At 43.1% G+C, this 26,757-nt stretch overlaps 4 protein-coding genes and 1 long non-coding RNA gene across 10 annotated transcripts in view; 3 read left to right on the top strand and 2 right to left on the bottom strand.

Annotated features, from left to right (window-relative positions):
* Positions 1-480: 480 nt before the first annotated feature.
* LOC142994554 (keratin, type I cytoskeletal 50 kDa-like) lies at positions 481-2,610 on the top strand. Of its 2 annotated transcripts, none has more exons than XM_076145279.1 (7): positions 481-918; positions 1,022-1,104; positions 1,236-1,392; positions 1,481-1,642; positions 1,773-1,898; positions 2,043-2,260; positions 2,468-2,610. In XM_076145279.1, the coding sequence occupies exons 1-7, from the start codon at positions 562-564 to the stop codon at positions 2,553-2,555; spliced, it is 1,191 nt and encodes a 396-aa protein (XP_076001394.1). In that variant the 5' UTR covers positions 481-561; the 3' UTR covers positions 2,556-2,610. The 2 variants fall into 2 exon arrangements, with proteins under 2 accessions (XP_076001394.1, XP_076001396.1); XM_076145281.1 differs by having other exon boundaries at positions 482-918; positions 2,043-2,264.
* Positions 2,611-3,900: 1,290 nt separating this feature from the next.
* krt98 (keratin 98) lies at positions 3,901-7,814 on the bottom strand. Its single transcript, XM_076145282.1, has 8 exons — positions 7,407-7,814; positions 6,591-6,673; positions 6,308-6,464; positions 5,300-5,461; positions 4,802-4,927; positions 4,277-4,497; positions 4,127-4,137; positions 3,901-4,043 (listed from the first exon to the last, which is right to left on the bottom strand). Exons 1-8 carry the CDS (start codon positions 7,725-7,727, stop codon positions 3,943-3,945), a joined length of 1,182 nt encoding a protein of 393 aa, XP_076001397.1. The 5' UTR covers positions 7,728-7,814; the 3' UTR covers positions 3,901-3,942.
* Positions 7,815-10,615: 2,801 nt separating this feature from the next.
* Positions 10,616-14,400, top strand: LOC142994556 (uncharacterized). Of its 2 annotated transcripts, XR_012961411.1 has the most exons (4): positions 10,616-10,742; positions 12,750-12,797; positions 12,903-13,374; positions 13,533-14,400. It is a non-coding gene; the product is annotated as an uncharacterized LOC142994556 (long non-coding RNA). The 2 variants fall into 2 exon arrangements; XR_012961410.1 differs by having other exon boundaries at positions 12,903-14,400.
* A 2,606-nt stretch (positions 14,401-17,006) lies between these two features.
* Positions 17,007-20,263, top strand: LOC142994935 (keratin, type I cytoskeletal 19-like). The gene is made up of 8 exons (XM_076145832.1): positions 17,007-17,579; positions 17,881-17,963; positions 18,082-18,238; positions 18,340-18,501; positions 18,662-18,787; positions 19,492-19,712; positions 19,825-19,838; positions 19,958-20,263. Exons 1-8 carry the CDS (start codon positions 17,103-17,105, stop codon positions 20,005-20,007), a joined length of 1,290 nt encoding a protein of 429 aa, XP_076001947.1. The 5' UTR covers positions 17,007-17,102; the 3' UTR covers positions 20,008-20,263.
* A 4,903-nt stretch (positions 20,264-25,166) lies between these two features.
* LOC142994934 (stromal membrane-associated protein 1-like) overlaps positions 25,167-26,757 on the bottom strand; it is a 6,426-nt gene continuing 4,835 nt past the window's right edge. For all 4 annotated transcript variants that reach the window (XM_076145828.1, XM_076145829.1, XM_076145830.1 and 1 more), the window contains exons 9-10: positions 26,612-26,757; positions 25,167-25,856 (exon numbers count right to left, since the gene is read on the bottom strand). The exon at positions 26,612-26,757 is cut by the window's right edge. In XM_076145828.1, coding sequence (XP_076001943.1) covers positions 25,722-25,856; positions 26,612-26,757 — 281 coding nt within the window. In that variant the 3' untranslated portion in view covers positions 25,167-25,721. The remainder of the gene's footprint in view (positions 25,857-26,611) is intronic.

Genomic DNA, 26,757 nt, shown 5'->3' with positions numbered 1-26,757 from the left:
CACACACACACACACACACGCACACACACGCATGCACACACACACACACACACACACACACACACACACACACACACACACACACACACACACACACACAGATGATGACATGAAATGATGTCAGCTGATGATGAAATACAGCCAATTTAAATTCTTGTTTGAAAGTGTGTAAATGTTCTGAGCTTGTTATGCCCAGAGGCAAAGGGTTTGTCTTCAGAGATATACACGCAGCTGGGAAGTATGCATGCTTTCACCTCTGACCTTAACCCCTATGCCTTGAGTCAAATAAGGATAACTACGACACAATGATACAACACGTTCTCTTTTTTTCTTTTTCTTTTTTTTAACCTCTGATTGCTGAACAGGATCATCCTGATGAGTGTGTGATCAACACTCTGTCTCATTTCAGGTAATGCTCCGCCCCTCAGACTCTCCCACACATGCACCCACCCACAGCACCAGCCTCATGCTACATAAAAAGGAGAGGTGAGTTGTGACACCTCACTCCATCTTCTTCTCTCCAAGGCAGACCTTCAGTCTCATTCAGCAATCTCCAGCAAAATGAAGCGCACTTCGACTCGTATGACCTATACCTCCTCCGGAGGATCAGGTTCAGGCAGGGCCTTGAGCATGTATGGTGGTTCAGGTGGCTATGGAACCAAAATCTCTACCAGTGGAGGCGGTGGAGGTGGCGGCTGGGGTGACAACATGGATCAGAACAAAGAAGGGGTCAGCGAGAAAGCCACCATGCAGAACCTGAATGACCGCCTGGCCAACTACCTGGCAAAGGTGCATAGCCTGGAAAAAGCCAATGCTGACCTGGAGCTCAAGATTCGCCAGTACATGGAGAATCAGTCTGCACCAGCCTCTCGTGACTACGCAGCCTTCTATGCCACCATTGCTGACCTGCAAGGCAAGGTAAGTCACTAAGCATGTTATACATACTGCCATTTGTTATGGACATGTGCAATGGTGTGCATGATTTGACAAGAGGTTTCCCAACATGTTTTTTCTCACACAGATCCAGGAGGCCACCCGCATCAATGGACGCATCTATCTGTCCATTGACAACGCAAAACTGGCTGCAGACGACTTCAAAAACAAGTAAGCATTAAGATGAAAGTGAGGAAAGATCAACAACTACATCTCTAACCAGATGGTACAAGAGATGCACATATTGGGAGATACCGAGTCTGATGTTGAGATGTAAATTTCTGACCTTTGATGATTCACAGGTGGGAGAATGAGCTTGCTATGCGCCAGTCAGTGGAGGCAGACATTGCTGGGCTTAAGAGATTGCTGGATGAGCTGACACTGGCCAGATCTGACTTGGAGATGCAGATTGAAGGTCTCAAGGAGGAGCTGGTCTTCCTCAAGAAGAACCATGAGGAGGTGGTTGGATTTTTAGATTACAGTAAATTGAGCACAATCTGTAATGTTACCAATCAAACCAACAATCAAACTGTTGATAATTCACCAGGAAATGGCAGCTCTAAGGTCACAGATGAGTGGCAACATCAATGTGGAGGTGGAAGCGTTACCAGGAAATGACTTGGGCAAAGTCATGGAAGAGATGCGTTCCTATTACGAGAGTGTGGCAGATAAGAACCGCCGTGAACTGGAAGCCTGGTACAAGGCAAAGGTACAACTGCACCAAAAATCCTAATTGTGTTATTATAACATCACATTCAGCACTGAGCTTGCACCGCTGTTTGAGCTACAAGTATCTAGTTGATCACACTCACTAACCTTGTCTCCCTTGTCGATTTCAGTCAGATGAGCTAAACAAGGAGGTGGCTGTCTGCACAGAAACCCTCCAGACCTCCAAATCAGAGATCAATGAGGTCCGTCGTACTCTGCAGGGCCTGGAGATCGAGCTACAGTCCCAGCTCAGCATGGTAAGGGATATTCTAGCCGTCAGCTGCTGGAAACACTGACACTGAAACTGCAAAATGTCATTTGAAGTTCAGTACAGCCTTTACATTTGATTTGCACTGCATATTGTTCAGCTCAGTGATTTGCCTCTCGTCCTTTCCCATCAGAAAGCGTCCCTGGAAGGCACTTTGGCTGAGACAGAGTCTCGGTATTCCATGATGCTCCTGGGCCTGCAGAGGCAGGTGACGAGCCTGGAGGAGACTCTGACAAAGCTCCGCTGCGACACCGAATCACAGAACCAGGAATACCAGATGTTGCTTGACATTAAGACACGTCTGGAGATGGAAATTGCAGAATACAGGAGACTGTTGGATGGAGAATCCGGGTAGGTGAGGAAAATGTAGAGATGAGAGCAGTGATCTGGAAGGTCTAAAGATTAACCAAGAAAAGATAAGAATGCTGCAAACACCAAAAATACTAACACCAAGAATTTGGAAACTGCGTTTAACAGTAATGTCTAATGCCGATAAAGGTCGGTAACAGTTGAAGCTTTTCTTTGTAAACTAAAGATCAATCCTTTGCTCTTTTACAGCTCAATCACCACAACCAAAACCAAGGTCATTTTAGTGACTGAGGAGTTTACAGATGGCAAGATGGTGTCCTCCACTACCACATCATAAAAGTCTTAGGTATGCTGCATGTGAATGCAATAAAAGCATCTGACTTTGATGACTACCATTTTGTCCTGTGTCCATTTTTGTTTGTGTCTCCTTCATTCCAAATAACACCTGCAATATAAGTACTAATATATATTATTTTGTACTGTTGAGATCGGATTATTTTGAGAGTTTAGTGGGAGAATCATGACTGTTTTAGTACATCACGTCCAGAATAAGGTTCAGTCTGAAGGAGAGATGTGTGGTAATGAAGGTTGCTACAAGGGTTGAGTGAAAAGTTCTGAACTTGATATTTGATGAAGTGACCAAAGACTGCTCATTTTGTGTGGGGAAGTGACATAATTCTGTTGTTGTTTTTGCAAATCAAATTTAAATGCATGTGAGTTTAGTGATTGTAAATGCTAGGCTGCAGCAGCCATCATACACACCTAATTAGGCCCCCTCAGACATTTACCTCTTCCTGCCTCAGATGATACATAATGTGAGCTATGGGGGATTTGTTTACCAAGAAAATAAGTATGAGACTCGGATTAAATCCTGTCAGCATCGTTGGCAGAAATGTTTGGAGCTGGAAGGAGATTATACTCTAAACCCCAAACCCGCCCAACTCTGGAGCAACCGATGCCAGGGCTCAAAACAAATCAATCAAAACTGGTCATTTGCATCCAAACATCAATTGGAAAATATGGGCAGAGAATTCTTCAAAGATATATTCACCTTTTTTTTAACCTTATCCCTATTCAATCATTGTTTGTAGACCATCCTAACCGTTCAGAGCAGAACCGCTTGTCCAACAAACTGATTTCTTTCCTGAGGTCTCCAGTCAAATGAATGGGTCCCAATAGGGATAGTACAATAGTACAGGAGTGCAATTTCATAAGTAAAGTAATCAAAACACATTCATTGTAGATGGAAATTACAAGAAGGAATTTGTTTCTAGGACTTCTGTCAGAGTTTTAGAGCCTTGTAATTTTGCCCTATTGAGTCCCATCAATTTTGACTGTGAGCTTCAGTCCTAACAAAGTTGTAATAGGGATTAGATAGTACACACACAGTACACAGACGGAGAAATTGTAATGCCTACTAACACAAGAAAATAAAAATGTTTCTATGTATATTGTTTATGTTTCTTAATCATGTAGATCTAATTAAACTTTGTGACAAAAGTTGTGACCAATTGAAAAATACATATAAATAAATTTTTCGAAATTTCCTGCAAAATTTCAAGAAATTGCTGCAGCAAAATCAGCAGTTGTCATCTTAAAGATCACAGAATAAAAACCTTGTAATCCTGAGGGGAGTGAATAACACATTCTGGGGCGGAATCACAACACAAAACAAACTCAGATTCAATGTAGGATCTTTATTGGTCACTGGTGACACTGTCAGATTATCCCTGAACCTCATCCACGTCCACATCCACAGTCTTACTGGTCCCCACAATCCTTCCATCCACGACTGTCTCCACAACAGTGATGACTTTGGTGACCACTGAGGAAAAGGAAAGAATCGTCAGCCAAATTGCTCTTTTACCTTAAAGTAGTTATGTGGTTAAGTAGTGAGAGCTTGCTTACCTTGTCTTGTACTAGAAATGGAGAGAAAACAGAAGAAAATCATTAGTCATGAACATGTATTCGTACTCTTACATCTTATCTTAAATGTTAAGTAATCTCCACTTCTATCAAATCTTTTGACCATTCACGCTCTTCATCATCCTGTCTCACCTCTCATCCTCCCCATCCAGCAACCTTCTGTACTCTGCGATCTCCAGCTCCAGCCTGGTCTTAAGGTCCAGCAGAATGTCGTACTCCTGTTTGTTGGAGGCGATGTTAGCGTGGAGCTGAGTAAGCTGAGTCTCCAGGTTTGTGACCATGGTCTGGAGGCCTGTAAGCTGTGCAGAGTAGCGTGACTGGATCTCTGCCAGGTTGCCTTCCAGAGACGCTTTCTGTTGGGGAAGAAGTGCAAAACAGGATTACATCAATCAGCTTCCAATTGGTTTGGAATTATATCAACCCAAGTATAGGATTAAGTGAAACAATAGGTGCCTTCAGTGCATATGGGTAATCATTTCTTCTTGCAGGCCCCATCATGTATACAGGCTTGATGTCAAAATGTCAACGATGTTCAAGCTACTACAGATGAATTGATACACAGTGAGCTTGATGATTGCTTGCAACAGTGCGGGTTTGTGTCCATGGATTTTATATTTAGGTTTGAAAATATAACCTGCTGATGAAAATATAACCTACCATGCTCAAGATGGACTGCAGCTCAATCTGAAGCCTCTGGAGGGTGCTCTTCAGCTCCTTTGTCTCCGATCGACTGGTCACCAGAATCTCTGTGCTTGAGGACATTTCCAACTGCACTGCTGCGATCTGCATAGATATAGAGACACAGATTGAAGGCTTTTAAAGAACACTGCATTCAATACAATACACGGAAATTCTACAAAGTCTAGGCATTTTGTTTTTAAGTTTTTATCTAGAAGAAGTCACATCATAAAACACCATGTGCACCAGATTATTAGATGTGTTTCAAGATAATCGGCCTGACAGGAAACAAGTCAGGAAATGGGCAAGGGTGGTTGGCACATCAACATTCCAAGAAACTTCAGTGAGAAAAATAAGACAGCTTTAGATAACGAAATAAAAATAAGGCTGTTTTGAAACATTAATGAATATACATGAAGCTAAATGAAAGTTTTGAGGTCATTAAAAGATCATCTAAGTCCAGTTATGTTTCCTTACCTTGTTGTCATACCAGGACCCCAGCTCTCGGCTGTTCTTGGCGATGAGGGACTCGTAATGTTCCCTGATGTCTCTCATGGTCGCGCTCAGGTCTGTAGCTGGAGTTGCGTCCACTGCCACGTTCACACTGCCTCCCACCTGAGTCCTGATCAGAGCCATCTCCTGCAAGAGGCAAAGGTCAGACACCGAAGTTAGCAAAGTCGAAATAACATGTCGTCTTTTTCGTGTTGACATACTAATCCCCTGCATATCAACAAAAAGGTTCATGTGAGACTTGTTTCTGAGGCTTGAGGGGGTGTTCAATGAGAATTGGACATTTTTGGGGAAGAGAGCGTTCTCTCTTCAGGGTCCAGTAAGAGGAACATCTGAAGTGTGTTTGAATCTGTTTAATAGTATTCGGGGGTGACAGATTTCTTATTATTTAGCTTTTTAGAAGGACAATCAGTCCTCTTTGCCTGCTTCTGTATGTGCACTGTGGGTTCTCAAATCAGTTGTGTGTGAGTGTGTGTGTGTGCGTGTGTGTGTGTGTGTGTGTGTGTGTGTGTGTGTGTGTGTGTGTGTGTGTGTGTGTGTATGTGTGGTTGTGTGTGCCAAACAGCAGCAATGAGCTAATGGAAGGTGAGAAGAATGCAAGGAAATGTGCCGGGGAGAGGAGGGCAGAGCTGTTTGTAAAGGCGTCAACTTGTACTGGAATTTTCCACAGTGTTATCAGAGTGAGAGCAGGTCTTAGAGGTTTAGGCCACAATACGAGACTGTGACAAATGGTGACATCCTTTCCACAGAGTGAATAGCTGCTGTGTTTGACTCCCTGCTATTAAAAAGATGGATGATGTTGAAACAGAGTGTAATGAATCACCAGATCGGTTATTTCATTATTCAGCTGTGCAAGAAAACTTCTAGATTCCCAATTCTTTTATGACTGTAGAAAGGCTAAGTCAATATGTGCATGTGCGTGTGTGTGTGTGTGTGTGTGTGTGTGTGTGTGTGTTTGTGTCTCTTTGCTCCCACCTCTTCATGGTTCCTCTTGAGCATGATGATTTCCTCCCTCAGGCCCTCGAGCTGACTCTCCAGATCCATCCTGGCCAGGTTCATGTCATCCAGGACACGTTTGAGCCCGCTGATGTCGGCCTCCACAGCCATACGCATGGCCAGCTCGTTCTCGTACCTGAAGGGAGGGCAGGGGTCAGGTAGTTTAGATCAGACGTTGTAAGCTTCACAAGAGTTCACATTTGGAGGAGGATTTAAGTTGAGAGGGGCAATCACACACACACACACACACACACATGCTCACTTCATTTTGAAGTCATCAGCAGCCAGTTTGGCATTGTCAATATCCAGGATTGTCTTGGCATTGATCCTGGAGGCAACACGGATCTGAGGAGAAGAAAGAGGGACACATGTCAGAGAGAATACAGTCAATCTCTTGTTACATGGATGATATGAATGTTCTTCACATCTGAAGATACTGTACAAAATTGAACAATGACTTGATTTAGAGCTCGAAGCTTCCCACTGTTTTGTGACAATCAGGTCTTTAAGCGACTGCACAAAAATGAGGAGGTAAAATGAAAAGATTTCTGAGTGGAGGAATGGAGAGTGTTTAGTTTTCACCTTCTATGATGGAGTAAATGCTCATGGTAGACTAAGAAAACCTTCCTACCATTAAGTCTCATAAAACCATTTAAACCAATGACATCATATGAAGAATGTTGCCAAAAGCAACATTGTTTCCTTCGTAAAGCTACACAAAGGTTTTCTGTTCTTAGCACTGAGGCATTGAGCGCTGCAGGCTGGAGGTGATGATGAAAGAATGTACCTGGTATGATAATCATGAGGAAGCTATGAGAGCTGTAAGTGTAAGTTTAAGTGTAAGGCCTCCATTACGCCTGACAGCAAGAGAACTGCTCAGACCTGTTCCTGATTGTTGAGTGATTGCAGAGCGCACTGCACAAAAAAAGCTAATGATAGATTTCCATTAGAACAATGTCAACACAATTCCAATTCACTCATCCAGTAACATTCCTATCATAGCCGTGCATTGCTCCCCACTGAACACCACACTACACACATGTACACACACAGAAGAAGATGAAGACTTGTTGATTACCTTGTCCTTCAGGTCCTCGATGGTGGCAAAGAAGCTGGTGTAGTCGTGGCTGATGATCACTCTGCTTTCGTGCCATTCTTTGATCTGCTTCTCCAGCAGGGCGTTCTCCTTCTCCAGTTTGCGAACCTTCTCCAGGTAGGAGGCCAGACGGTCGTTCAGGTTCTGCATGGTGGCCTTCTCGTTGGTGCTCACTTGTTGGTCCAGGCCGTCGGATAGGTTGAAACCTCCAGAGGATGGCATTGCAGCATAGCTCATTTGGGTTGAGGAGATGCGGGGAGCACGGCTTCCTGCTCCGAAGGTGTAGGATCTGTTGGAGAACATGGTGGAAGATCTGGATGTGGATCAGGAAGAATCACTGGAGTCTCTGAGAGTGACCTGGTGACTTGATCAGCAGTGAAGAGCATCCTGCTGGTCTTGGTTATATAGCTGCAAGATGCAAAAGTGGGAAGGGCCACGAGGGGCAGATGAGATGAAAGAATGTGGTTGACCTTCCACCCCCTTACTCAACCCTACAATCTTTCAGTCATCACACAGGTGTGGCTGCGGGTGGGTAGGGGATCGTTTTTCTCTTTTCAGCTCAAACCTGTGACTCCACATTTCTTAACGGAAGGTGCTTCCTGTAATACCTGTCTGTTCTTTGGGTCTGGACGACTGAACCTTCTGTGTATCAGGAGGTGTTTGCATGCAGAAAAGAACTCCATCATTAGTTTAATACGACTTGTACAAACGTGTGTGTATGAACAGATAACACAGCAATGTTTAGCTGTTTTGTAAAATAATCCTGCAGGCCTTTTGCTCATTGCAGTGACAGAAATGACAAGTACCAGCGACAATTTCACCTCAGTGAAACTTAAGGTTGAAGGCTGAGGCCCATGCCCCTCTAGCACGGCCAAGGCTATTGTGTTTTCCCCATAGGCGTACGGCCACAGAGTAAAAATAACTCATCCATAATTATCAAAACTGGTTTACTTACCTACATGCAAATTTTTCATTTCCATGTTGAAAAAGCGTCGCCATGTTTTCAAGAAGTGACTGAAACTCACAGCTGAATTTGTGTGTAAATTCAGTTAATAGAGGAGAAACAAATGAAATGAATTTGTGGATTCCAAGGTGAGAACACACACACACACACACACACACTTGAACACATTTAATGCATTTCTCAAAATATATTTTTAGGTCAAACGTTTTTAATAGGTATTGATTTGATCCAGACCTGGAAAATCTTTGAAAACTAATATAACTTAGGATAAATGAAGCAAATAAAGCAAAGAGGTGCTATTATGTTATGAAATGTTCTGTCATATTTCTCTGTAGGGTTTCATGGTGGCCCAGCACTGTTGCCTTTCACCACCTGGGTTGTGGGTTTGCGGCCCTTTGCAGCTGACAAATGAACCCACTGGAGTGTGAGATCAGTAAAGAGAATGACACTATAAGGAGACACATTTGCCTGACCTAGTTGACTGAGATATGCACTTAAGAACTGTTCTTGTTGAAAAGTCTTCGTTTCTTAGCTGGTGACAAAAGAAACTCTATATGCAAATTTGCGTTCCAGTGGAAAACATTGCAAAGGCAGATGTCTTTGAGTGACAGGTCCAGACTCTGCTTGGCAACTCATGTATAATCATTTCTGTCAGTAGTCTCACTGATAAGCAGGGTGAGGTCTGTAAGGGGGGACCTCAGGAATGTTAGTGAGTGTGATTGCTCAACAAGGTGATATGCAAACCCTCACAGGAGAAGACACACATAATCATACTCTTCTTTGGTGCTTTAATTGTATAATTTAATTTAAGATTGAGTCGTGCTTTGAGGTACTTATGAGAAAAGAAAACAATCAAATCTAAACATTACAGTATTATTCACAGGGGCTTCTAGCAGGAATCAGAATAGTGTGATCAGCAGTAGGACAATAGGACTTACTCAAATATGACCGTATCGATCATAAAGGCAACATGTCACTTGTTGCCACATGTTTTAATTCCCTTTCATTCATTAAAAAGTGTTTATTTTTCAATAATTTACACCCTGAAGTTGCTAAATGTTTGTATTTGTGGGAGCATCGTCTCCCCCCTCGCCCCTCCCCCCCCTTCCCCCAAACCCGATCAGCAAGATCAACATGTGAAGCACCTTCATAAAACCTTCCATGCATGATACTCACTTCACTTTCCAAAGAAATCTCACAGGGACAACCGTGTTTTTTTAACCTATCGTCCTCACATTAAGACATTAGGTGCTGCCAGAACTTCTTTCTTATTGATGGGCGAGGCTCATGATGGACTATGTTTACACATGGCACAGGGCTTTATAAATGTAGGACAGCAGCATGCTTAACACCATGTTTGGACAGTGTTACATGTCACACATACCAACATTTCCATTGGCTGCACTGCGTTATATATTTATACACCTGAGCTGACTAAGGGCATCACATGGCTTTACTAAGATGGAAACTAAGAGGGCAGAATTTGTTAAAGTGAATGTTTACTATTCAAATGGGCTTCAAAAACTCTATAAAAGGTTTTAATCCTGTTTGTCGTTCAGAGTGACACTTCACAGTGGCGCTGTTACAACATCTGAACCAAAATAACCATAGAATCAAAATTCAAATATCAAAATCTGAACAGGCCACACAGCTAAGTGGCTCACTTGTCCTCTGCCATTTTGGATTTCTCCCAAAACAGCTTTTTTTCTTTTTGATCTCTTCCTACAGTTTTTACTCAAATACATTGCAAAATGCATGTAGAATGTCTTGAGAAATCTGTGTTTTGATTTGTTTGACCCATTTTGACCCAATTTGCTGGCAAATGGGAGTGGATATGGTTGATTTGAGGAAAACCGATAGAAGCCTCATGGATGAATAAGTCTATTGTAATCAAATGCTGTGCTCAATAGAACAACAGTGAAGTTTTGTCTCCAACCTGCCGTAGTCAACTTGTAGAATCTTCCTGACTGCATTTCTGGTGTCGTGCTAGTTTCCCTCCCATGATGTTTACGAGTATATGAGATGCTGAGTTGTTCATATTTTTTTACACTGAAGTTACTTGAGAATTAAGACATTGTTCTTAATTACTGGGTATGGAAACAGAGCAATTGTCCCAAGACACAAGCATGAAAGAAACTGTCATCTTCTGATCAACTACAGACAAACATCCTCTCATCACCTCTCACCACGCCCACGTTATTGCACCACCACAATCGTACAGCAGGTGGAGAGAAGTTCCAAGCAGGAACAAGTTTAGTCTTTGAAAATCTTCTCCATAACATCGGGGAAAGTGGAAATCACCCCTCGACCGGGGAATAAAGACATCAAGAAGAAGAAAGAACAAGACGAAACAAGTATGTAATGCAGAGACGTCACTCGAATTCCCTTCAGAATTTAACTGAATTACTGCATTCCATTTAGTCTATTCATCAGACTGATAGTGTAATACTGTATAATATCACATTTCTCTCTCTTCTACCAATACACACTGTGCACGGCGACGCTTAGTCTCTCTTGTTTCAGGATGTTTGTTTGGTTACATCAGTTTTAAACCTCTTTTATTTTTCCTCACACACCCCTCAGCTGTGCCACTGCCTTTGGACGCCTGATCCTCCCGTTAAGATGGTTTTGTCCAACAGTAGAGGGCGCTCTTTAGCTTCAGCTTTGCACATTCACATAGAGCAAAGAAGGCTGTTTTACCGGAAGGGTGTGGCAGTGTGACAATCTGTTACATTTTTGAAGCAAACTGAGAGACTTTCACTCTCAACCAGTAAAGACCTGACACACTCTTATGCATTCATCTCACAGATATAACTGAAGATTTGATGAAAACAACGACCTACTGATATTGATTTACTGGAGGAACTTACTGATGACGTGCTATAATTCATGCTTCTAGAAATAGCACAAAGTGTAACGTCCATGAATTCTTACTCATATGGGCCATGAGTCATTTCTGCATACACATGGTGCACTTTCCCCCCCACACTGCTTTCCACTGCACATCAGTACAGGATTTATTTCCTCTCCTCTGTGGTTACAAACACACCGACCAATATGAATGGTCAGTAACCACACAGGAGCCGTGAGGCAGGAAGAACTTTTACACAGACATTTTGTTTTACTATATCTTTAAGAGCCTTACCATTAACGTGAACTGAGGTCTATCCAGGAACTGGTTTATTTACTGAAGGTACAGCGTGATGAATGGAGGTGAAAGTCAATATGTACATCTGACATTTCATTGAACAATGCAAACAGCATCTACAGTTTTATTTAGCAGGTGAATGTTTAACTCTGTCTGCAGACACTCTGCAGATGAAAGATGAAACTTCAAGCATGTCAATACACGTACACACGCACACACAAGCAAACACACGCACACACACACACACACGCACACACACGCACACACACACACACACACACACACTGTATTGCTATACCTAATCCCAACCCTAACCCTAACCCGAGCCGCCTCCCTAGCACGAGCCTCTCCACTTTAAATCAACCCTAAAGCCAAGACTCAACCCTGAAATAAGAGGTTAACATTGTGGGGCCCCCGCATGTGACTTTATGTACTCCTCACAATGAAACGAGACACACACACACACACACACACACACACACACACACACACACACACACACACACACACACACACACACACACACACACACACACACACACACACACACACACACAGGTATGTTGGCAGATAGGCAGACCCACATGAAATTCCATCTCTCAGCACATTTCACTGAGGATGTTTCTTTGGCTCAGTGGAGGCTCAGCATGATATGATAATGCCTGTGGAGGGGTGTGGTACATTCACGGGAGGCTTCAAGGACCAGATTGCTTCACATGGACCCACAATGTAGAAAGTGTGATTCATGCATATAAACCCTGCAAACAGAGCTAGACTGGGTGTCTCATTCTGCCTGTCAGGACATCTCAAAAGAGTCTTTTGTTTATGACATTGAGGTCGGTTTGGGCCAAGTAAATACTGATTAAGCTCTCGTGCTGTCTGTCTGGAACTTGTGGGAATGTTTCATGTCAAACGCATTCATAGGACCATATTTTCATCTCATGTGCTTCTCAACATACTAGATTTTGTATTCAAATGTTAAATTTAAATGCGTAAAGTGATCTACAAACTCATCAGCTCATCACACAGGTCTTCATTTCTCTTAGTTAGAGATTCCTAACAAGGATTTTCATCAAACATAGGTAGCAGTTGAATGTGATTCATCCTCTCTCCACAGTTACACAACATGAAGACAATGATACTTCATCAGAAAATTCTTGGACTGTCATGTGATCTGTTTGTAACCATTTGACACCGGCTCTTTCCTTCACAGGGTTTGGCTGCCACGACTTGAACTACTCGAGGCACAACTGAATCGGATGTGAGTAATACCTTTAAAGGTCATATATGTTTTTGTTGTGGTTACTTTTTTAGGGAAGTTCAAGAGAGTAATTCTTGCTATCCTGTCTTATTCACCCAAACAAAGGAGTGCACCCAGAAGCCTCTTGATGTGGATTCCGTGGAGCTTCTAGCACGGATAAAGTTCCAGGTCATCGATGAAGAAGCTCTGATGTGATATCTAATTAATGCATTATGGTAACAGGAAGTGTCAAGTTTGTTAAAGCCATGGGAACGCCTGTCAACTCAAATTCTCACCGAAATGTGTAGATGACAGTGAGGACATGATGTGCCTGAGCTCAGGTGCAGGAATCCAGACCATGCACAACAAAAGACAACATTTATGAGACACAACACAGACCCACGACGTCTAATGGCTGCTACTGAGAATTTTGATACAGTTTGAATCTATGGTAACATAACATTGATATTCTGAAGGAAACAGAACATCCACTCCATTGTTTGAGTCTGATATTTTGTTGTCAGGCAGAGAAAACAAACCATCCGTCCATTCTTTACAATGTGAACGAGGAAACTCAGACGACGACATCATGGATGAGGTATGTAACAATGATGGCCTGAGGTGTTACAGTGAGACATAACCATGTTTTTCACCCACAGTTCCTATTGCACACCAGACTGTTTGAGGAGAGGGAATCTTCCTTTGAATTGACTTCCTTTTGCTCATATATGAAGGTCTTTCCATGTCCCCCTACAGAGCTCGGAACCGATCCAGCTGGTCTTGTGGGCCTGTGAAGCCCTTTGAGACTGTATATGACACTGGGATACAAATACATTTGATTTGATTGCATGTTTTCCTTTTTGTCACCCTGCTGAATGATAAAATGATGTCACAGTGCAGACACTTTGTTACATTTGCATACATACTTCATATGCTACCCAGAACCACTCCTTACTCACACACTTCAAACAGATTCAAGGTTTGAGACATTTATATATATACTATAGGAACGTGCACTCATTTGTATTCTTTATGATGTCAAAATAAAAAATGTCAAAAGTGCACATTGTTCTGTCTCTGATAACAGATACAATGTGGAAAGGTTCTAGAGTGTTTTCTTCTTACTTTCATCCAAAGGGTGGAGAAGTATTTCTATTGAATCGCACAGTTCTCTGACTCATTAATTGGAATGTTTCCACAAAGTAAGAGTGAAGACACCTTAGAAGTCAAACTTTTGCTGTGGATTCAGTGATAGTGGCAGGTTTCTGTTATTATGCATCGACTTTAAGGTTCAGAAATGTTATGTAAAATTCTATATCATGGATTTCTTTGTTGCTCTCCTGTTCCACTAGATCCAAAAAGTAGTCAAACCAGCTAAAATTCAGCATCTGAAGCTGTCAGCAGAAGCTGTTAACACATAATTATCAGCATGCTTGAAACTTTACTGTGCCCTCAGCTGTCACAAATGTCCTCCTCATCATTTAAATTACTTTACATGTCATCCAATCGTTCATATTTATTTGCTGACATTCTGCTGACATACTGGAGGAGCGTTTTTTTTACATTTTCTTTGAGTCATAAAGGTGGGACGTGTGAAAATACTCTTGTTGCCCGTCTCAGAAAACATGAACTCATTCACCTGTTTTGACAAGCTGCTATGATGAAACTTAGGAATGTGTGTACACAAAGCTATGCTACAGCTGAAACCTCCACCATAGGGGTATATGCCCATCCCTGCCCACATCCTGTCTATATCTCTGCAAGAATCTGATTCTGCTGCAATGATCAGGAGACTCTCAGGATTATTATCTTGGAATCATGGGGAATATTACTTATTACTAAAGGCTAATTTGCAAATATAGGATAAATATAGTTTGGGATCAGTGTACATGTTTTGTTTTGTTTTGTTTTGTTTTGTTTTATTTTATTTTATTTTATTTTATTTCATTCTCTGTCTGACCTCCTCCTGCTCAGTCCTGTGGGGAGATTCACCTTCGTCTTAGACAGCTGGAGTCATTTTCAATGTGTTGTTTTCATAATGTGGGGGTTGCTAAACCCTTTGAGACTGCACATAACAATGATTAAGGGCTACTCGAATAAACTTGACTCAGCTTGTTTTAACTCCAATTTAGGCAACATCAAAGCAGGACCCACACGTCGAGAATGTTGATCTTGTCAGTCATAAAAGAGTTTTACAGTTATTTATCTCCCAAACACAAAGCTTCTGTCGTTCAACAGACCCTCCGGCTTTTTACGATCGCAGGGTTTTTATGCAGATTCAGGAAAATGCCACAATTTTCCGCAATGCTGCATAATCTCCCAGTTAACCGCCTATTTACCGCATAATTTGCTGCTGCTGCTCCTGGAGCTCATTCAGCTCATCGAGTCAAGCCGCCACACCCACATACAAATCCGAAGAACATCTAAGTGCTGACGTGTAGCCATGGTGATTGCAACGTAAAACAGAAGTGAAAAAAAAAGATTTGCAATATTTGCCATTTAACTTGGTCAGTGATTTTGATTGCAAAAAACCCCAAAACAACAAAAAAAAGAAACCTTGGTGAACGTGATCCCGGGGATTTCTGACCTATTCTAATATAAAGGTGTATCTGCTGTGCAGGGGCACAACTATGGAGCTTAAAGAAAGGAATTGCTGTTAGCTATTGTTTAATGAAAACCTTTGAAGGAGACTACACAATAAACAAAATGCCCCAGGAACTGTCTGCCCTGAGATCAAATCCAAGATCAACATCAAGGTCGTGATCCAAGTAAAAATCAAGATAAGACCAAGATTAAGATATTTAGAAATTTCATATGGGATGCTTTAACACAATGAGAAAATATATGACACTCTAAAATCAGACATAAGATGAAAGGAATTAATACACATAAGACATCAATATAGAAACACACCCTCTATACTGCACACACCCATTCATCCAATAATAACCACAGTAAATACACACTAGCGTCCATACACCCAAGCACAAGGACAACTCTGCACTTATTCTGTTAAAGATACAGAAAAGAAAATCTGTTGCAGTAGTTTATTGCTTTATAAAACATTCCTGAAATCTTCCTGTAAAGTATCAGTGTATGAGAAAAACCTCTCTAAGATGACATAATGCTTCATAACTGCGGGAGGATCCCTTTTTCTTTTCTTCTCTATCTGACTAAGAGATGACCCGACCAATGCTGCACCCCACCTCCTCTTTGACTCCCACATCACCCCAAGCCGACACCACATGTTACACTCTGAGAGCACAAGGACTCTCCAACTCTACGATAAGAAGTGCGCACCCACAAACACACACGCATGCACACACACACACACACACACACACACACACACACACACACACACACACACACACACACACACAAACTCAAACACAACCACACCCATCTACTCGCAGCCCTTAGAGGCTCTCATACCGTGTATGGCACAAGCCAAAACCAACACCGTAAAGAGTACACACACATGCGCACGGAAGCACACATATGCACACACAGGATAAAGGACTGTGGGGGGATGTTTTTGTGATATGGTGAACAATGGGGTACTGACGAATTGTCCGAAATGGATTTGACATGAAAGACAATGGTGGTTTGTGGTTTATCCAAGTTACAGAGTCATGCAGCTCAGTCAATACTGTCACAAGTATATGCAAACATGCTAAATGCTGCTTTGCAACACATGAATAAGGGTATAATAATTATTTTGAGAAGGTTTGGCCATATCTATTAGATAAAATGTTTGGTTGCACAGCTGTAAAGCATGTTATATAGATGTATTGTAGATAAGTATTAGGTAATGTTGTTATCACAGGTCATTTCTAACTAAGAGCACTGATGAAAGATGAAAGATAACGTTTGTTAATCATGCACTGCACTTGAATGTTGAATCAAGGTGTGACACTAAAACAGTAGGTCAGCTTCTCCCTGTATTTGCATAAGGATACAAAATGAAAGGTGTGATCCAGGCTAGACGTGGAGTTATTCATTAAAGGCATATGTGAACGATGCACATACACAGAGAGAGAGAGACGGGGGGGAACACACACATTCCATAACAGTTCCCTCACACACAGGGGAAAGAAACTGGAGCCGTGTCCTTAAAGGCAAACAGACGGTGGTTTTGCCAACACTGAGGCTAAACGCCCTCTTCCCACTCCACCTCCCTTCAATCTCAGGCCCGCCCATGGTCCAGCACTATATCAAGAGCCAGCCTCCCTCTATCAAACACCACATTCCTTCAGTCTACTGCTGGGTAACGGTCCTCTCTCCTCGTTCTCTCTCCTGACAAGCAGATAGCCAGACGTCACCATGAGCAATTTCAACTACCACACCGGTCCCGGCTCAATCCGTCAGTCTCATAGGAGCTTCATATCAAGTGCTCCCAAGGCTCACAGTATGGCAGGATACAGTACAGCACCTCGCATCTCTAGATCCAGTCAACGTGTTGTGTCCTCTGGGTACGGTGGCATGGGTGGTGGTGCTGGTGGCAGCATGGGCTATGGGAGCAGCTTTGGCAGCGGCGGCTTTGGCGGCGGCGGCTTCGGCGGCGGTGGCTTCGACCTGGGCTGCGCCCTGGGGGATCAGAGCAACGTCAGCCTGAATGAGAAGGCCACCATGCAGAACCTGAATGATCGTCTGGCCTCCTACTTGGACAAGGTTCGCTCCCTGGAAGCGGCCAACAACAAGCTGGAGCTGCAGATCAAAGAGTACTACGAGAAGAAGGGCCCTGCAGCAGAGAGGGACTACAGCAACTACTGGGCCATTATCAACGACCTGAAGGACAAGGTAAGTGTTTGCCAGCCTCACAGCAGAGAGAGCAGACAGATGAAGTGAAATGTTTGCAGCTCTGTTAATGATTAAGAAGTGAAGTTTCTTTTGCAAGGGCAGGAACAGATAAGAGTCAGTTCATGTGAATGTGATACAGTGTTACCCAATCAGGAATAACTGTGGGACCTCAGAGACTCATCTCTCTGATAAAGCTGAGCTAGACTAAAGCTAAAACTGTACAAAAATGTATAATATGTAACAGAGACATTAACTCTTATTTGAGACATTTGACTTAGGAGGAATCTTTTCTCTTCCTAAGATCAATTTTGCCACCATCGGCAATGCCAACGTCCTGCTCCAGATTGACAACTCCAAGCTGGCTGCTGATGACTTCAGAACCAAGTAAGCAGGAATCTTCATCGTTCTGCAGCTCCGTCTTCATCTTCTGTGAGAATCCATACGCAGAATTTACTGTCTCATAATGATATTTTCTCTCCCCTTCTCCCTCCAAACTTATTAGATTCGAGCACGAGCTGATGATGCGCCAATCAGTAGAGGCTGACATCGCCAACCTGCGCCGCTTGTTGGATCAGACCACCCTGACCAAGGCTGACCTGGAGATGCAGATTGAAGGGCTTCAGGATGAGCTGGCTTACCTCAAGAAGAATCATGCAGAGGTGAGTGCTGCACTTTTTGGGATGTGATTTGTTCCTTCATAATGTTTTCTAAGGCCTACAGAACTGTGAGAGAACATCACAAATCCTCCCTTTTCTTTCAGGATCTGGAAGCATTGCGTTCTCAGCTTACTGGCACAGTCAATGTGGAGGTGGATGCCGCACCCCAAGAAGACCTCAACAAAGCCTTGGAGGAAATGCGCGCCCAGTATGAAGGCATCACTGATAAACATCGCCGTGACCAGGAGGCCTGGTTTAATCAGCAGGTGAGAAGAAAGCCTTCCTGTAAACAAAGGCACCATAAACCACGCTTGGAAATGTCTGTATTTACAGAGTAAAGCTCTTAGTGGCTTAAATCTGTAATTAAATATAATTGCTGTGAAAATGAGAGGAGTATTCTAAGTGCACCTTTATCTCTTGTTCTAGTCTGCAACCTTGTCAAAGGAAGTGGCCATCAGCACGGAGACAATCCAGACGTCCAAGACAGAGATCGGTGACCTGCGGCGCACATTGCAGGGCCTGGAGATAGAGTTGCAGTCTCAGCTCAGTATGGTGAGACACAAACCTCTGAAACAGAACCTCTGTTGACATTTCACAGATCTTGCCTTATATGAGCAAAATTCCTGCATCACTGTCTTTTCAGGGGAAATGAAGAACTGTGATAGAAGCAGAGGGGAGGACAGAAAAAGGAACAGTGGAGAGGGAGAAAAGCGAAAAGAGTGGTGGGAGCAGAGGGGAGGGCACGGGAGGGAGAAAGGGAGGTGGGGGGGGGCGCTCCCCCCCTGAGCAAAACATTTCGCAGACATCTGCTCAAATTCTGGTCGACATAAAAGAGCTTGAAGAAAGCTGAAGGAATGCTGAACTGCATGGCCCGAACCCGGACTCCCACAGATGAGCTGTGCCCAGCTGGAGTTGATCATTCCACCCTCCCTGCAAGAGCAATACACTGCTGCTGCAGAACAAGAGAGGTGGAGGGCAGAAAACTCAAGTTTAAAAGACACAGAAAAGAATAGAGTTGTTATTTCTTGATAACAAGACAGGACGGGCAGAGTTTGATAGCCTGTTGTTTCTGAAATAGACTAAGCGTCAATGCAGCCAAGTTATTATGTCTCACATACATAATCCAAGGCTTGGCAAGAGGATGTAGACTGTAGTTTAGAAAATAAAGAGCTGTCACCACAGATTAATTTCATTCAGTTTGCAAGTATGAACAGAAAAGCACGTGCATGACACTCACTCCCTCTCCTGCCTAACAGAAAGGAGCACTAGAGAACACCTTGGGCGAGACAGAAGCACGCTACAGCGCCATGCTGGCAGGCTACCAGAACACCATCAACATGCTTGAAGGGGATCTCGCCAATGTGCGCTCCAGCATCGAGCAGCAGAGCCAGGACTACAAGATGCTGCTGGACATCAAGACCAGGCTAGAGCAGGAGATCTCAGTCTACAGGAGCCTCCTGGAAACAGAGGAGTCCAGGTACACACAGCAGTAACAAGCACATGAGCTCTGTTCTATAACCGCATAGAAGCGCTCATTTTCGAGAAATCTATGCACTCTACTCATTTTCTCCTCTTTCTCTCCTCTTTAGGCCCATGAGTTCAGGTTAGTGGTCTCTGTTGTAAAGGTTATTATTACATAACCATGACTACACAGTGTTACTTACTGTAATGAAAGCTTGAAACACGGCCCAATGATTTTTTCTTTCCTTCTTTCCTTTACAGCGGGCGGTAAGACCACAGTCACAACCACCACCGTGCGAACCTCCAGCTAAGCCCAACTGGAAGGACAAGCTGTTGTCAGACACACACACACACACCCATACACAAAGTCACCTCAAGTTATTGAAATTTGAGCTGTTACAGAAGACGAGCAAAACTGTTCTGAAAATACCTGCAAAGAAAAGAATGAAAGTTTACAAAACAACGGCATTAAAGAGGGATTATGTGACTTATTGTGTGTGTATGTGTGTGTGTGTGTGTATGTGTACGTGTACCTTGTCTGAACAATAAATCAGCTGGTGAATATAAGTTCTGTTGTTTGGTCTTAATGCAGATAGCTTTTTGGAAAAATGGACTGCCTGCCCTTATTTCCATCACAGCCCCGTGTTTACACAGTAGTCATGACAACTGCAAAGCAATCTGGGAGGTGGGGATGTGGGCTTTGCGGAAGTCGGTGTTACGTAACAGCAGAGTTGTCAGGAAAGAGTGAACAATGGTTAACAACCCGAGCATGGAAAAGAATGCGATAAGGGTTTTAAAATCAAGAGCAGTCAGAGATCCATGATAGACTTAAGGATCAATCAATCAAACAGGGCAGGAACACAGCAAAGAGAGTGAAGCTACCCTGACTTTAAAGCAAATGACCCTGAGGTTTGCTGAGAGGGTTTTTTTTTTTTTTTTTACAAAACAAGCAACCTAAGGGCTGACTAATCTTTGCCCTGGGTGCTTTCAACACAGTGTTACATGAAGCCTGTCTAACACTCCTGTCACCTAGTTACAAGGACACACACTGCTTGGTGCAACAACGTCGGATGGGAACGCAAACACACAAACTGAACAAAGGGAGTCATTGTGGATACAGTAACAGTATCAGCGCTGCACTTTAGCCCCTTTTACAAGCTCTGAATGAGAGCGGTGACGACTAATGAGTAATGGAACTGTCATGATGGAGTGTGTAAGGCGGGGCAGATTTATTGCGTTCATTAGTGTGAACAAGTTTATTTGACGTGTTCCTGTTGTGTCTTGTGCGTCTGCAGTTTAGGCCTTCTGGCAGTTGAAATCAATGTCAAATCCAAGTAGATGAAATTAGCATGGAATTGAAGGCAAATTCCTTTATTATGATGTAATGTTGGTGTTGGAAAGTAATGCTCAGCTCACATATCTAACTCTAAACCCCGTGATGTTCCCACTCCAGCCCCACAGAGAGGCTTCACTCAGCCATAGTTTGAGCCATTTGGAGACAGTTGGGGTGTTTTCTGTATTGTAACGTGACATTTGAAAGAACAAAGATTTCTACTCATGCATTGAATTCAAAGCAAAAGTCAGGATGAGATATTAGAGAGATATTAGAGAGGATGAGTTATTAGTGATTTTTCCCACGATCAGTTTGAAATAAAGAGCCCACTTGTCTGTGAGGAACAAATAGCGTGCAAATACAGGTCAATGATCAAAGCCCTAGCTCACTTGGTATCTCAGTGAGTTTATTAACCCTTTAAATTAATTGTTTAAACTTTTACAATGTGTTGTATCAGCTCATTGGCAACATTTCGATTAATTCAAAATAAATAACTTAATACAGTAACGTACAAAAACATAAACTAACATTAAGCTTGACCACCTTTATCTGAAATGCACAGTAAAACATGACTGAAATTAATGAGATAATAAAGTGAGACGAATTAGAAATAAAATAAAAGCGATATGTCTTTGCAAATGGTAGATAGTGCATGATAAAGTTGTTCGGGGAGGCCTGGTTGAACTGGGACATGGACATGGACCACTCCTTCACCATGACCATCTCCATATTTGGGGCCAGATTATGGGAAGTGATCAGATTTATGGATGATAGTTATTAAACCACCATCTTGCCCACGGAAGTGAAGAATGTAAAAGTGTGTGTGCTTGGTTCAGCCTCACACATGTAGCCTCGACCCGTCAGCTTAACAAATAAGCAGAATCATTCCACAGGAGAAAGGCTTGATGGAAAGGATGTTACCTTATATAGAACTTTCTTTGAAGTAATCCCATGATGCACCTGCAGCCTGATCCTGATCCTGAGCGATTACACATCATTATATACTTTCTACAGACAGACAGACAGTTGTTGTGTGTCATCACAGTAATTGTGATATTAATCACTGCTGACAGTAGTTTGTTTTTTTTGCCTTTTTCTGGCTGTTTGCCGTCTGAGGCAGAGCTGAGCTTCACAGAGAGACAGCACAGTGTGTTCCGGGGGGGGGGGGCGGGCACACTTACTGCACTGCTGCTCTCAAGCAGGTTTGCTGTGCCTCTGTTTTACTCCACTGCATTTATCGGACGGCTGTAGCTATTAGTAAAGTTCTTTCTTCCTTTCTTCCTTTCTTCCTTTCTTTCTTCCTTTCTTCTGTCTGTTGTTAACTTAAATGTCCCCCATTCTTCCAAATTAGTAGTTTCGAATATTGAAGCTTGAGGCAAAAAGTTTTTTGTCTCTTACTGTTTTTGTGGCAGGAAGAAGTTTCTGAGATTACGTGTAACCCCCCCCCCCCCCCCTTCCCCCTGCAACTAAATCTGTACTTCATAGCTGTTGGTAATAATGTGTCCTTTGTCAACATCTTGGTGCCCCAGGGTTTAAAATTACATGAAAAAAAAAAGTGCTGTAATTAAAGTATTGTTGAATTAAAAGTACAAATGACAGAAAGACTTTAAACAGAAACGCTCACTTGAGCTGAGACCTGTTGTGTGTCAGTGTGGAATTTTCCCAAACTGATTTCAGCTTCCATGTCAGTGATATGTTTGGTTAAGTATTAGTCATTTAGTGCCTATCTTCCTCTGGAACAGGGTGAGCCCAAGAATGTTGATCTCGGTTCAAGAAGTCCATCAAGGGCAGGGGAGAGAAAGTACTTTCTTCACTAGGCTGGCGGACTCTATTCTGGAGCAGTGTTAGGTTTGACACAAGCAGAGAGGAATGCTTAACCTCTTTGCTAAAGGTCCCAGATGGGGAATGGCATCAGACCTAGCTGTGAAAGTTTCAAACTGTGTCTGTGTTTCAGAAATAGTGGTGCAGAAAGAGTGGAGAGTGGACAGTGGAACATTACCAAGTGCACTTCAGAGGCTTTCAGACGCTCCCAAGCGTTAAGTGGATGTGATTTTTCAACCATATAGCACAGCAGTGAGTTTTACAGACACCTGGTGCAACAAATGCAAACATAACCGGTTGAAGTCCAATCTGTGTACCCATAACAATATCTGTTTAACCAAGGAAGTGAGGCATGCTGGCCTGGCTGGGAGAAGTGGTGGGCTGAAAGGTGAGCGTTTAACAAGTAGGGTTGGTTTGGAGAGCCACACCTTGCTTAATCTTTCCACAGACTTAGAGATCAGGACGGAGCTGCGTGGGCACAAATGTGAATAATCTCACCTGTAAAATAAACTACTGACTCACATTTGCAGCCTCCTGTTGGCTCTGTAATTAATTTTTGTTTATTCTGTTTAATCCATTATAAGCACAGTTTTTGTAATGTGATTTGTCTCATCTGTGTGTAGCTCGTCCATATTTGCACATATCTGTTCCTGACCGGGAGTCACCACATTGTGTTCCATCATGTTCTGTGTGTCACGGTACACCGGCAGTCTACGTGACTGGACTTGACTCTTAAAACAGTGGTTCACACAAAGGATGGATTCACTCCTGTGGAATTCTTAGTGGACTGGGCAACAACAGCACTAAATCTTACTTTCATAACTTTATGACATGAGTCTGAAAAGCAGATTTACTTTAACTTTCCATGGGGTGAGTTATGTGGGTGTGTGCTGGAGCCGATCCCAGCAAAAACTGGGTGGAGGAGCCAAAACCTTAGACCTTTATATATTGCAAGCACTAAATCCTACCAATATTCATATAAAACTCAAAAGCTTAGAGGGTTCTGAGCTGCAGAGAGAAGGGACTACTGGAGGAAAGTGCTCTGAGCCAGAAAGCAGAAAGCAGTGAGGCATGTATCCCTGCAAGACAGTAAACACAGGGTGACTCTGTTTTTCCAGGTTCTGTGGAAGTGTGAGTGAATATGCCCCAACTTACTATAAACACTTTAACTATAGTGGCACTCGTAGCAGCTGCCATGGTGACTGAAGTGATAATTAACTTTGTGAACGTGTAAAACTTTAAAAACAAAGATGCAGTGTGTTACAAATGAATGGATGCATCCAAAAGGTTTTTTAGAATTATTATAAAAGTAAAAAAAACATATTAAAAGGGGTTTGGGTAAGTATGATAGTATGTTAAACTGGATGTAATACACTTCTGTACATTGATTTCAATGTCGCTGGGTGACACCCTTTTCTTTTGCATGCTTGCAATGCAATGCTGCCATCAAGTGCTGCACTTACCTCACACAACTGATGTAGCTGGAGGTGGAACTGCTGTATTGGGACCGGCGGTGAGTTAGCGACTAGAAGAGTTCATTCTTTCCAACATTTCACACACTGGATGATCTGCGGTCCCTGTGAAAAGATAAAATCATACACATTTATCAAAATTTGCTCTATATTAAGTGTGGTGGTTGTATAGAAACACAAAAGGTGAATAAGATTCTCCAACACACGTTGCTGTGACAACCAGGAGATCTGAGGCGCAGCTCCCGTCCCCCTATGACAATACCGCCATCTACAGGGCAGAAGCTGCAACTGGAGCATCTAACTTAACCTTCATCATCAAAATACCAAATGACATCAAAATGAATCCTGTTCTGGTCACTTAAGACTGCCTTTCTGTTGCTTTGTGGCACGTTTGCTGTGATTTTGGTTCAATTTCTTCAGTGGAAATGTTGCCATCTCATTCCAAAGGTGAACATTTGGAATGCTGCAGATCTCCATGACTAAATGCAGTGTAAGCTACATGGTGTCAATCAGAGCCTCAGCAGAAACCTTTCATTGTATGAAACTATGGCTGAGTCGGTTGATGTCCCTGCAGGTGTACGTCCTCCTTTAGCACCTCTTCACTCAACACGACCTCACCCTAGCTTTGTTATTAACTGCATAATGAATGCAGTTAAGACAGTGAGACAAGAAGTAGAATACTCATCATTCCTGTTCCTTGTTTACATTTTAACACGACTTGGGGCTGGAACATTCAAACAAAGGTCAGGGTCGTCTCCACACACACAGCCAAGCTCCAGGCCCTATAGAATCCATCTTATTCCATCAACAAGTTCAGTAAAGACAAAACAAACACATCAAAACAAATGATTGATTATTACTTTAATTTCAGAGGGGGGGGGACCACGAGTACTTTTAAAAGAAGGTTATACAGCGCTGTACATGTGGGAGCAGTAGTGACAGACATGAGTCCTTCCTTCTCCCTTTAAATACTATTCATTTAAATGTTCTATAATCTTATAATGATACAGTGATACAATAAAAGCATGTGTAACTGGTCCTGCAGCTTTTCTGATATGTCGATGTCGTTTTTGTTGGGCTGTTAATTCCTTAGAAGTTTTCCAAAAAAGGAAAAATAAAAAGAATATGATCAAAAACCATACGACAGGCAGAATCTGCCAGGCTGTAATCCTGCACGACTCCCAATTCACTCACACAATAGAGAGAAAGAGAGACAGAGAAAGGAGAGGAAAAAGAGAGATACAATTTTCATGTTCCGAAGGCTAATAAGTGATGGAGACAGGCATCAGTTCATAGCGAGGGTGGGGGGGGGGGCAGAGATGCACAAGGTATATTTTGTGCGTCCAAGCGGCCTCTGCTCTTCTACTCTGCCCTGAACCATCATCGCCCCCCGTAAGGCTCATTTCCATAGCTGCGTGCTGAGAGTCTGGCCGGATCCTGCGCCCGCCCAGCCTCCCATAGCTGACGGAGGCTGACCGAAGGCCATCTGAGCGCCGGGCCCGTTCAGAGCCAAGCCGGACATTTGCTGGTTCACCTGAGGAGGATTGAGAAAGAGATTCAGGTCCAACAAACTGGTAAGATGTTGACATTTTAACATACACTAACTGTTCAATCTGAGAAACCAAATGCAAACCTAAACATTGTACTGACACAGCACAACTGACACAAACACTGAAGGACTTTGCAAGACATTTCCCATTTCCTCTCTGGCCTGTGTCGACACAACGGACATGCTGTAACAGAAATCACCCAGCTGGTCATTTCTGCTGCTGGGATAACTGCTGAGTTTGACACGTGGGAGGAGTCGCTGTCACTGGAAGCCACAAACTGTGAGCTAACACTTACACAAGTAAAGTGGAGCTCAAACGTGTTCAGATTTGTTGTGACTCAACAATGTGACGTCAACAGCGGTGTTGTCAAAGCAAGCGAGTGACTGAATGATCTGGACTCTGGAGTGCAGTGATCTTGTTTAACGTTGTGAAGTGCGCTGGCTGAGGGGCGGGAAAAGTTCCCATGTCCCACAAGCGGCTGTGTGATGGAGCGTCCACAGCACCAAATACCCCTGAGAGCTGAAGGAGGAGCTGCAGGGACCCGACCAGCGTCTGAGCTCTCTGCTTTCAAACCTGACATCGTTTGAAGCTTCACTAAAGTGTAAGTGCAACTGGAGAGGCCTCACTTGGAGCAAGTGAGGCCTACCAAGCAAGTGCTATATACCAATACTAGATCACTTATGTCCTGTTACTAAGGTAATACTGACAGAGCATCACTTCACATGACCATGTTACATACCTGCCCCATGTTCCACTGTGCCTGCTGGCCGGGCTGGATTGCGTACATGCCCTGAGCCGGCACCATGCCCGCATGCATGGCGCCCGCATGCATGGCGCCCGCATGCATGGCTCCCGCATGCATGGCTCCCGCATGCATGGCTCCCG

Source organism: Genypterus blacodes, unplaced genomic scaffold (assembly GCF_046128005.1).
Source record: "Genypterus blacodes isolate CSIRO-AG114 ecotype Tasmania unplaced genomic scaffold, CSIRO-AGI_Gbla_v1 ptg000030l_1, whole genome shotgun sequence".
NCBI classification, from domain to species: Eukaryota; Metazoa; Chordata; class Actinopteri; order Ophidiiformes; family Ophidiidae; genus Genypterus; species Genypterus blacodes.
The sequence above is the reverse complement of the archived record's forward strand: the minus strand, read 5'-3'. Positions and strand labels throughout refer to the sequence as shown.

What these genes read in the sequence shown, in the direction of transcription:
- LOC142994554 (XM_076145279.1), top strand. Translation starts at nt 562, where the DNA reads ATGAAGCGCACTTCGACTCGTATGACCTATACCTCCTCCGGAGGATCA. An exon ending in TTGCTGACCTGCAAGGCAAG is followed by an intron (nt 919 to 1,021) that starts GTAAGTCACTAA and finishes TTTCTCACACAG; the next exon opens with ATCCAGGAGGCCACCCGCAT. An exon ending in GCAGACGACTTCAAAAACAA is followed by an intron (nt 1,105 to 1,235) that starts GTAAGCATTAAG and finishes GATGATTCACAG; the next exon opens with GTGGGAGAATGAGCTTGCTA.
- LOC142994935 (XM_076145832.1), top strand. Translation starts at nt 17,103, where the DNA reads ATGAGCAATTTCAACTACCACACCGGTCCCGGCTCAATCCGTCAGTCT. An exon ending in TCAACGACCTGAAGGACAAG is followed by an intron (nt 17,580 to 17,880) that starts GTAAGTGTTTGC and finishes TCTCTTCCTAAG; the next exon opens with ATCAATTTTGCCACCATCGG. An exon ending in TGCAGTCTCAGCTCAGTATG is followed by an intron (nt 18,788 to 19,491) that starts GTGAGACACAAA and finishes CCTGCCTAACAG; the next exon opens with AAAGGAGCACTAGAGAACAC.
- krt98 (XM_076145282.1), bottom strand. Translation starts at nt 7,727, where the DNA reads ATGTTCTCCAACAGATCCTACACCTTCGGAGCAGGAAGCCGTGCTCCC. An exon ending in TCGAGGACCTGAAGGACAAG is followed by an intron (nt 6,674 to 7,406) that starts GTAATCAACAAG and finishes TCTTCTCCTCAG; the next exon opens with ATCCGTGTTGCCTCCAGGAT. An exon ending in TGCAGTCCATCTTGAGCATG is followed by an intron (nt 4,498 to 4,801) that starts GTAGGTTATATT and finishes CTTCCCCAACAG; the next exon opens with AAAGCGTCTCTGGAAGGCAA.